This window comes from Opisthocomus hoazin, chromosome 3, assembly GCF_030867145.1.
Source record: "Opisthocomus hoazin isolate bOpiHoa1 chromosome 3, bOpiHoa1.hap1, whole genome shotgun sequence".
NCBI classification, from domain to species: Eukaryota; Metazoa; Chordata; class Aves; order Opisthocomiformes; family Opisthocomidae; genus Opisthocomus; species Opisthocomus hoazin.
The window spans coordinates 34,709,871-34,721,179 of NC_134416.1; the positions used below are offsets into that span (position 1 = coordinate 34,709,871).

Genomic DNA, 11,309 nt, shown 5'->3' on the forward strand with positions numbered 1-11,309 from the left:
GCAGCTCTCCTGTTGGAGTTACGTGCGGCTGAGAATTCAGGTATCTGCTTCAGCTCTTCAGCAACTCCGTTTTCTGTCTGTCTGTGTATGCCAGCCCATGCGTTAACGTTGTTACCAGCGCTCACTGCCACTGGAAAAGCCATTCTAGCCTCCCCACCCATCTTCAGCATCCAGTTCTCCCAATACAAGAATAAATCCAATTTGTAGCTATGGTGGGGCTTAAAGACAAAGAAAGAACATGGACAGTACTTAGCATCAGCGCAGTGGGAGCTCAGGGCAGGGTTAGAAGACGTCTCTGTAAAAACCTGCTGACAGTATGTGAATTAGCCTTGTTTGCTGAAGCTTTTCCTGTGTGACAGCTGCTCCAAGCTGTACAAAGCTTGAGGGTTGAGCACCAAGGCTCAGCAGGTTTTTAAATGCATTGCCATTGTTCCCATAGATAGTGTCTTTGCCCAGACGGTACGGGGGAGAAACGGGCTGACTTGAATTTTGATAGTAAGCATCTCTGGATTATCAAACCCTACTATTTTTTAATCCCTTATGAGACCTGCCAGGATGGCCGATGCAAGGGGACTAGAATCAGCTGAATGAGAAAACTGCGAAGCACTGCAAGAAAATAAAAACGACTGAACTTAGTTGGTACTGGTGAAAGAAAAACCTGTGATGGGGTAAGAAACTGAAAGGAGAACGAGGTTGGCTGGGTATGTGGGCTGGGACTAAGATAAGTGAGGAGCCAGTAAGTGAGGACAAGAAAAAAAATCTCATTGTTTTTCCTAGGGTAGAAAAAGAAAACTGGAAACACCTGGTCAGAGATCCCAGGGAGACAGTGGGAAATCAGAGGAGTTGTGATTAGGGAAACGGAGTAAGTGTAGAAAGAGAGTAAAATTTGAGACTGCATGTATGAAGAGCAACAGTAGAACAGCGTTGTGGAAACTGAAGTTTGGAGGGCTGAAGGTTTAGGGCTATGTGTATGAAAACTATCTGACTGAGACAAGGTCTTAGCATGGGAAAGGGATGGGACAGGAACTGAGATAGAGATTGCATGTAGAAAGATGGATGGAATAACGTGCTAGAGCATGCTTTGCATGAGTTTGTTGGGTTTTTTTCACTTGGGTACCTTTTTCTTTCATCTTTTAAGCAGTTTGCCTGGCTTCTGGTGGCCATGAGTATGAAGGGCTATGAGGTTTCTTTGTTTTGTAGTATAATTGACTAAATTTTTATATATTTAAGTATATGATACTCTTTATTTTTTAGCATTTTGTAAGCTGCAGAGCAATTTTTAATCAAAATAGTTCATTGCATAGTTTGAACAGCAGGAAAAAAAATATAAAAATTTGTACTGAAGACTCAGATTTCTTTTATCTGGTTCCTTTAGAGTGATGTTTCCTCTCAATTTAAAGAAGTTTTACGTCACAGACTGAGAAAGCAACTGGCATAAATTGCTGTGTGATGACATAACTATATCTGATACAAGTTCTTAGATGACAGGAGCCACCTATTGCAAGTTCCATTTGTCAAAGCTTATCTCACCATGCCATAGAGAAAAGGTTATAGCATTCATCTTTGATGTGATATGAAATACATTTTAAAATATAGATTATTCTGTGGATTCCTTCTCTAAAAAGGGAATGATCCTGTCCCAAAAACTTTAGTGAATACAAATTGCTTCTTGCAGAGACTGTAGCAAAAGTTACCACAAGACTTTTTTGGCCTGTTCTAGTAAATATTGGGTACTTCTGGTTTTGTCTGAATTGAAGGCAAGCATGTTACTTTCTAGAAGTTTTTCACAACCAACAAGTTCTACTGAGAGTCTAAATGTCCATACTGAGTGGAACAGAATTACATTTAAATATTTGGCACCTTTGGCTGTGGTTTTTTTTGCTGTCGTGGAATCAAATGCCATTGATTATTGATGTCATTGTAATAGCAGAGCTTGACAGTGTCTTCACAGTGGTTTGCACAGGGCTTTTCCATGACAGTCATGAAACAATTCTTGTCAGGCTTTGCAATTACCTTCTTTTAGTTACAGGAACAAAAACTTCCCTGTTTCACTTACCTACGTCTGTGCTGCTTTTGGTCAGCTGCCGATCATCTCAGTAGCCAGCAGTGGAGACACAGGGAAGGGTGACAAGGTCCCTGAACTTGCGTTCTGCAGGATGGACGTGCCAGGGCTTGACCAATAATATGGTTTTGGGCAGTTCCACAAGCATAACCGGAGATAATACTGTACCCCTTGATGATGGGGTGACCCCCAAATTCTGCTGCTCTTACCAGTCTGTTTGGTAGTTATCTTCCCACCAAGTGTCAGTACATGCAGTGACGTTGGTGTGCGTGCTTGATTCTGCAAGCTCCGGTTGGCCAGGGCTATATTCAAGTGCTTCACTGTGGTTTTCACATCAGGATCTAGCTAATGTCCCCAGACTCTTTCTGGTGTTGATTTTGAGTTTCTGCTTTAGCAGTGGTCAGAGCAAAGTGGGGTTTGCCTTTGGGCTTCCTCAGGTGCGAAGAGCACATGTTGGTTTTAACAATACTTACCATAGGCTCTACTTACTTGTTGCTCAAAAACACAAGGTGACAATGACTGTTGTTTAAGCTGATAGTTTCACACAGGCTTACAGCATTCTGCTAAGTGTTTCCAAGAATGTAAGAGGCTTTTATCTGCTTTTAACCAGCAGAGTATGTAGATCTCTGCTTATGTCTAGCAGAGTATAGCCTTTGTCCTTGTAAAAGGATGGCTTTGACACAAGGAGCAGAACTATTCTGAACAATTATTAAGCAGGTGTCACAAATGGTAAATGTTCAGAAGAAATGAGAGCATGTTTGCTTGCTTAGTTCATCGAAAGAGGAAAACAAATTGAGTAGGAAACAATTACAGCTGAAGTGGCAATGGGCTCATAAGTCATGAGAAGAAAGATTGCATTTTCTGATGGAATGTAACCAGCAACCTTGGAGCATTTTTTGAGAAGTGTTTGATTGCAGAGAATAGAGATGCTTTGAAAATCCTATTTTGAGCATCCATCCTTCATTGGAATGACTGGGTGCTGTGCTAATAAATAATGGATGAATAAAATTTAAGCCAAAAGGGACCTTCAGGTCATCTCTCAGGACTTCACTGTGTCATGAGACACGACATTTCAGCAGGGTATGCTGACCTGAACTAACACACCTGTTTTGACATCTCTTCAGTTGAAGCCATCAATGGCTGGAAAGTCTCGCTGCTTGGAGGTTTTTTCCAGTGGTTCAGCAATATTATTGGTAAAACTGTGATTTTCATTTGCATTGGTTGGACTTCATTTTCCTTCCATCACATGCTTTTCCCAGGTAGATTTAAGCGCCTTTTAATACCAGTATTTTCTTTTTGTAAAGTTATAGCCAGCTCAGTCTTTTTAATAACAGATCAAGATCTTTACATGGTTATTCAGTTTAATGCATGTTCTTTGTCTTCTCTTTAATAGCTTTTACAGACAGGTAGGCAGCAGGATACTACACACTCTCCTAGTATCTCTGTTACCATCCCATGTTCTGCTTTGTGCAGAATTCACGCTACCTTTCTACTGCCACTTTCTGAGGTCTTGCTTGTATGTACAAAGCCAGGGTTTGGTCTTTTTGCCCCAGCATTGCCTAGGAGGGGGTGGTGGGGTGTTTTAACTGCTGTATTGAGCTGCTGGAGGCAGGATCGCCGTCCCCCTGTTGCTACATGTGCAGTGTGTACCTTGCTGGAAAAAGCCACCTGAGCAAGACGTAGATTGCTGCGTAGAACTACTCTGCCTTCAACTTGACTGCAATCTGCTAATCTCTGTCTCGCCCGTATTTCTTCTGAACAAGAATTTTATGTCTGCTGGCAATGAGCAAGGGCTTGCTGGGAATCACAGAATCATAGAATCATTAAGGTTGGAAAAGACCTCTAAGATCATCAAGTCCAGCCGTCAACCCAAGTTGTGGTGTGCTCTTGCTGAGCTGCTTCCCTGTAGGGTGTCGGAGAGTGACCTATATAAAAATCATATGGATCTGTGCCAGGCTACCTCCTTAAGCCAGCTGTATGGCCTCCCTTTACTGGTAAAGTCGAGACCAATGTGGGCAGCATCTGTGAATGCTTCAAAACGTTTTTGAGAAACAAGATGAACTGTTCCGGAGGCAGCTTCGTCCCACCCCAGCTGCAGTGCTTTGCTGTGGGCTGGGGTCGGTTAGGGGTGGGCTTGCTCTCTGGGGGTGCGTCGTGGTTTCAGTGTTGCTGATGAGGAGCTACGGGGTGATTTTGAGTGGATTTGAATGGTGGTGAGGACGGTGAAGAGAAAATCTGGAGAAAAAGCGATGGTCAAATTCACTTCATTACCTTTGTTGTTGAATTTTTTTCTGAGATTGATAGCGTGATGTCTTCCACATAATAAAAAAGGAAATGAAACAATTAAGAATCTTAAACTGTGCTCTCTTAAGGCACTGAAACAAAACCTCGTGAATAGTAGATCTGATAAACACACTGTGAAATTCTCACGGTACAAAATTGAAAGACATCGAGACTTGTCACGCTATTCTTCGAGTACCATGGCTCAACTCTAACTCTCTTTGGAGTGTTTTATGTTAATATATTTTGTATGGGAGATAATCCAGGGATTCCTTTTATTGCAGTTTTTGAAAGGCATCACTGGAATGTCTTGGGAGATGTTAAAAAGTAATGATGGAAAAAATGTAAAAAATTCAAATTAAATTTTTGAAATGACAACTTCAGTATAGGAATTAAAAACCAGATTTAATAGTTGCCTGCCTACTCCATGTAGAAGAGGATGTTTATGAGGGGTGGGACACAGAGCATGAAGGAATGAACGATGGGTGAGAGCGGTCATAGCCAGCCCTAGCTAGTTCATTCCGCTTTGTGTTGCACAGGTTATCATTCCAAAAGGAAGCAATGGAGACTTAAAAAACAGTAGTGAAAGGGAGGGAATATAAGCTAAAATACTCCACTCGCCTAAAAATAGCAGTCCTGTATTTTTCTAGTACGCAGTAGAGGGTATCTGTGAACACGTTTGTAGAAGGAGGGGGAAATGCTAGCCAAGACCTGGTGAGACTCAGCCATTTCTGCAGTTGTGTTGTTATTTTCGTAGTACCATAGAAGGTTTGTTCTTTAAATTTGAAACTAATAACTTGAGTAGCTTTAATAGAAGAAGGACTGCTTGCTAATGTGTGATCACATGCAGCTTTAAATATTGGATAGTTTAACGAAATGCTTTAATGTCTGCACCTGTAATTTAGAGTTTGAGTAAAATTCGTGATGCCATGTAGTAATGAGGATGCTTCCTCCACATGTGAAATTGCACACCTGCAAAACTACCGCCCCATTTTCTTGGTAGCAAATGGTATCATTAGGATCAAAAAACCATTTTGTAGTTATAGCCTTCTTGTTTTTACATGCTTGTTGCTTTCCAAATTAAATCCCTTTACAAACCTTTTGCTGTAGCCTGAAATGACTTTTAAATTAAAAAAAGAACATTTTGTCCCCAGCTTTCTTGAAAGCTAGCAAGAGCTGAAGTACATCATTCCATATCCTCCCCCTCCAATTTTACTACAGAAAAGTATTGGAGGTTTTTGTTTAGGTTTTTAGGGGACATAGTAAAATTACTTATTTTTTAAAAATTGCAAGTTTAAAGTCTGGACTGAAGAATTTTGGGGTTTTTGGCTGTTTCCTTTCATTTATCATTAAGATTTTGAGTGATTTAAAGCTTCAGTGGAAAAGTGAAAGGATTAGAGTAGGGACCAAACTGCAACAAAAGGGCTACTGTCAATCAGAAGGAAGCTTCCAGGGTCCTTAAGTTTGGACGTGTACACTGTGCTATTTGTGTGTGTTCAGCAAAGAGACCACCTACCTTATCTGAGTTAAGGCACAGGGATTTGATATTTGCATACAAAGATAAAAGGCCCTACTTTTAGTGTGAAAGAGGACATAAACTTTAATTTTTGTACTTGCTTTTAAAGTTTCTTTAAGCAGCGTTAGCAGGGCTGGACTGCGTGCTTCCTCTGTGCTCTTACTTGCTGTATTGTGTTGGTGAGGTATGGTCATACGGATCTGTGGTTCAAATAAGAAAAAGGATTTTCATCTTCTTTTTGAATTCTTTTCCGTGACAGTTCAAAAAATTGCAAACAGCACTTAAACAAATATTCAGGTTGCCTCCAATTTAACTTCAAGTCATCTTCTGTAAGTAGACATTTGAGGAAAGGTGGGCCACTACCCAGAACTTTGCCCACTCCACAGGAGGTGGAGGGAAGCCTGCAAGCCCTCGTTGAAACTACAGAAAGCGTTTGGGAGGCCTTTGGGGTTTTTTTGGGTTTTTTCCATGCTTGGCTTCCATTCAGGCGAAGGTTTCTGGTGGGTGCTCTACCGACACTGGCCTGAGACGGGGTCATGGCTCGGCGGCAGCAGCCAGTGGATTCCCACCTCTGAAGCTGGGTGTTAGGTGGAGTCCTTCCATGCAAAACTGGTGTTTCCAAACGGTTCAAATTGGTAGCTCTTTTAAGTAAATTCTATAGAAGTGGAGAAAGCTTTGACTCTGCTTGCAGAATAATTTCTTAAAGTTCTGTAGAATATTCCTATACCTTCACTTCAGTATGCAACCAAACTATCTTTGTCCACTTCAGAGTGAATTTCAAACCCTTACCTGGCTATAGGAAGTGGTAGGAGGAAAACGCGTGCATCCTCGCCACAGTGCTTGCGGGTCAGGCGAAGGTTCATGGTTCCTGCTGATGGTCATGAGATAGGACAATCTTGAATACCAACATTGTTACTTAAAGCAAGTTGTTTTGCAAAATGGAGTAGACGGTTTTTTTCCTTTTACACTGGTGTCCTCTTTCTCCTAGGACACCATTCCTGAAAATAATAAAATGCTTGCTTTGTTTATGGGTCCTGCTCCAAGCTTCTGCTTTAACCATAGTATAGTTTTGTCTGTTTTAATGATAAATACCTTTGTGGATGGAATACACTTACTATGCGTAGAGCAACCTATGATTTCCTCTAGCTCTAAATGTGGTGGAGAGACCACCCCTGAAAATTGTGTTCACGTTTCTGCTTTTTCTACATCTTCCACGTCTCGTTTATTCTAAAGTGTTTTAGCTGTGGGGAACATCTGTCACAAAACCAAATGTTTATATTCATACAAATTGGCAGCTGTGTCAGCTCCTTGAAGTGATGTTCTTCAGGATCTCTTTGTAAGCAGATGTGCTGTGACTGGAAAACCTTCTTTAATAATGGAGTTAAATATGATTAAAGTATCTAAAATATGTTTGAGTTACTGAAGCAGCATTCAAGATTGTGGCTCTTTTTATGAAAATACAATTGCTTGGAGTTTGCATTACAAATACATGCTAAAGTCGTGTCTGGAAACTTGAGCAAAATTCTCTGCAGATGTACAACGAGCAGAGTCTTCGTAATGCTAAAATGAGGGGAGTCATGCTCAAGATTATTGATTTATTATTAAATTAGATGTATTAATCATGAGAAGTACAGTTTCTTCACAGATTTTCCTCATGGACTTTTGTGGTTCTAAATAGCACTTTTAAAGGTTTGATTGGAAAATATTAGTTTCATCTATTCTCCTGCAGAACACTTACCACTGTAGTCTAGCAGCCAGCCCAAAAGGAACTGTTGCATTATGAAAGTAATATTTTGTATTTCAGCTACAAAGATGGAACACAATATCTCTGCCACTCCGCACTGTTGAATAGGGAGGGGACTTCTAATTCCATTTAAACCTCATTCAGTTCGATCTTGTGTAGAGAAGTGCTGGGCTCTGAAGCCAGTTTTCACAGTAGCGACCTGCTTTCCGTTGCTGGGGAGCTGCTTTTCCTCTGGGAGAACGGAGAGAAGAAAAAGGCAGAGGCATTGCTGGTTTTTAGTATTTGTCGCAGCACCGCTCGTTTCAGTGTTAAGTTTGATCAGGTTGAAAATGTATCCTTCATCTTTTTAAAAGCAGCACGGAATGTTGTAGTTCACAGACCAGAGTTTAGTGTCGCTCAGACTTTGCTTTATGCAGCCTTTACTTTTCAGTGACTCTTTCCTCTTCTGTGGCTCTACTCTGTATACAGTTTCCTTCATTTCCACGCTATTTGCCTACAGTGTTTTCTGTGCTTTCTTGTCACCTGCTTTACCGTTTATCCTCTTTGTCCAGTCTTCCCAAGCCTTGTTTTTTCTCATCATAAGGTGTCAGCTCCCTCTTTTCTGTTTCCATAGACCATTACTCCCTCTCAGATACCCTTCTCTCCCTCTTTTTGTGCCTTCTCTAAAAAATTAATTTCTTTCTCTTTTTTTAAAAAAGAAATATCTTTTCTTATGCCCCTTCCACTCCTCCCACTTATTGATAAAGGCAGAAAAGTCAGATAATTTGTGCCAAAGATAGTGTTAGGGATCAAGATAACTTTATGGTTGGATGCTGAGGCAACCCATCTAGCCTGCGGCTGTTGGTGAGGCAAAGGTTGGGTTCAGGCTATGGAATTTTCTGTAGATTTCTCACATGTACCTAAATGGCTACAATCACTAGTCAGCTGGCATCTGCATTTAAGGTTCAGCTGTTGGCCGCTGGAAGGAGCGAGATTTCCTCTTCATTCCCCTTCTTATCTCAAAGCAACCTGACTTCTTTGGAGAGCTTTATCTTTTAAATAATTGTAACAAATCCTGGAAAATACCATCCATTTTTATCCATGATCTTTTAATTTTGTTTTCCCCGTCTTATTCCTCTGAAATGTTGCACATTAGCTTTCATGAGTTACTGTCATCAGCTGCGAAACTGTTCTGTTTTGAAATGCAAATATTTTGCATAGAAAGGGCCAGGATTGATCTTTTCCAGCTGTTCAGGTATCAACCTCACGTAAGCTGTTCTCCGTCTTTGGTAGCTGTGCCATACGTGCTCTTCACTGCAGCAGTGGTTCCTCGCACTCTGGGCAGCTGAAGGACTTTGGTTTCATGTTTTTAAGGAACTGTGCAGTATTTCCACGGTGTTGATTCGTGCAGATCACCACAGGATTGCTTGGGATGAGCACTGGCAGATACGTGGCTGTCCGAAGGACCCCGCATAACTGCTTGTTCAGAGTGGAGATGTCAGATGGTCTTCTTTGTCAGTTTGTAACGTAACCGAGTGTAACCCGGGGTTAACCAAGAGCCGCAGGAAATTAATGTGAGATAGAACTGACAGAAAATGGAAGAAAATTGTGGAAAAAATAAAAAAAGGATAAATGCAAGTCCAGCATCTTTTCTTAAGACGTTTAGTTTTCCAGAAGGCTCTTGGTTTGATGTCATGAAGACAGTTGAAACCCAGTTCAGTTTTGCTCGATGCTGGCAAACAGTTGTCAGACGTAAAGATTGTCTGCCCGGGCGGAAGGTGAGTATGAGCGAGATGGCAGTGTCTGCGGCCGGACTTCCCTGTTACATTTGTTCCAGTCGCTAACTGGAGAACGTTTCAAACTTTCTTTAGCTTTTGCTCAAGGTGGTCAAGCTTGAGGCATCTTCAGCTCTTTATGCTTTGACTAGGAAAAGAATGGGTATGACTTGGTCTTACAAAAGAAGAGTAATTCTCAGCTTTATTGCCAGGCTTTGATCAGTAGCTTTCCAGGTGCGTTATAAAAGATGCTAGTATTTCTAAAATCTTGGCTAATTTGGCATGGCTGTCTTGACACGAGGTCTGTTTTTAAAACCTGTTGAACACTCGTATCTTCTGACTTAAAAAGAAGACAAAAGAAAAAAAAGACCATAAAACAATAAAACCAAACCCCGTAGGCGGAATGTTTCATTACAATAGTTGTGGCCTTTCTTTTTAATTATATGTAGTAAAAAACTTGCAGATGATAGCCACTCTTTGGAGGAGGGGAGAAGGCAAAAGTTCCCTTGCCGGAGGCCCAGAGTTGGAAATATAAACCATAGTTAGCTGGCATTATACTTTTCTGATAATAGCAATGTCGCTAGTGATCATCTAATGATGACTTGTCCTCCCCTTTAATGATAAGTTGTCCTGCAGAGAGTTGTGTGCATGATAGCAGATGATAGAGTAAAATATTTTGATGGAAGGCACAAACAGTTTTCTATATAATAAACTGCTTTTCTGTCGAGCCTGCATTCCCTCAGCGGGATCTGGTGGTGTCTGCTCTTCTGTGGGCAGGACTGTATCAACAGAGCCTGGCTCCGTGGTGTCACGGAGTGTGTCCTGGCACTTTGAGCGCTGATGCATTACAACAGCGTTGGACTTCCATTGCAAGCACCTTGTTTGCTATGGGGCTGCCATTGCGGTCTGCAGACGGGAGAGCAGCCTCGGGAGATCCAGGACCGTTGCTCAACAAAACTTACCTTCTTCCCCCTCTCCTCTTGTCTTCACAGAAAATATCAGAGAGGAACCCGAGTACGGCTGAGACTGCTGGATCTTGAACTCACATCTAGGTTCTTGGGTGCAACGACGGATACAACCTTGATGGAAGCTGATGCGGTGCTCCTAGGGCTCGCGGAAAGCAAGCAAACAAAACAAAAGGAGTAAATTTCATGCAAATAAATGCACTTTGTGCTCTAAAGCAAATTATACCAATGAAATGTTACCTCCGGAAATCAATGAAAAGTTTCTCTCTGCTTGGTTATGTAAATAATGAGATCAATAAAGGACAATAAGCACATCGTACCTGATTCTTGCTCCTTTTTCATTCACACATCTTTCTAGCTTGTTGCCTTTAGATTTAAATGTGAAAGGCTAATTGAGCTTCTGTAGGTAATATTAGTTGAACGTTTGCATATTCTTGTCTAAAGAACTCCAGATTTTTTTCTTCCCATCCCAAAGGGATGTTGGTCTAAGACACTGTACTTCCATGGAGGAAGTCCAAAGCTGGCTGTTGCGGCGCTCCTTCCAGTGCGATGTTTCATACAGAGCATCATCAGGGGTTCCTGATTTCCAGGTTGCAGTGCAGAATATTTACTGCAGATACTGGGTTTAGTCTCTGTTATCATACATCGTGCTTTTGTCTCCATCTGCGTGCAGAACTAGAGATTGTTCTTTGCTTTAATCAGGGCTCTCATTTCCAATGCAGGTTAGTAAATTTTCTCTGGTTCTTCATACAGATGAAAAGAAACTATTTCAATGTAGTAGGCCAAGTGTAGGTCTTAGGTTGCCGTAAGTATGTTTAAGAGAAATATAATAGGTATTTGAACGCCCAACCAAAGAATCATGCTGTGGTGTTTCCAGTATCTTTTTGGATCATTTGCCCTAAGAGAGCATTTCTTTCGATTTCTGGTGAATCCAAGTCTGGGTTCTGCGCAGTCATTTGCGGTCTGCATAGTGCCTAGCAGGTGTGCT

General features: G+C 41.4%; 1 protein-coding gene across 2 annotated transcripts in view; it reads left to right on the plus strand.

Annotated features, from left to right (window-relative positions):
- TPD52 (tumor protein D52) overlaps nucleotides 1-10,640 on the plus strand; it is a 125,492-nt gene extending 114,852 nt beyond the window's left edge. For both annotated transcript variants that reach the window (XM_009942086.2, XM_075415964.1), the window contains one exon: nucleotides 10,349-10,640. In XM_009942086.2, the coding sequence (XP_009940388.2) occupies nucleotides 10,349-10,502 (154 nt within the window). In that variant the 3' untranslated portion in view covers nucleotides 10,503-10,640. The remainder of the gene's footprint in view (nucleotides 1-10,348) is intronic.
- Nucleotides 10,641-11,309: the final 669 nt, after the last annotated feature.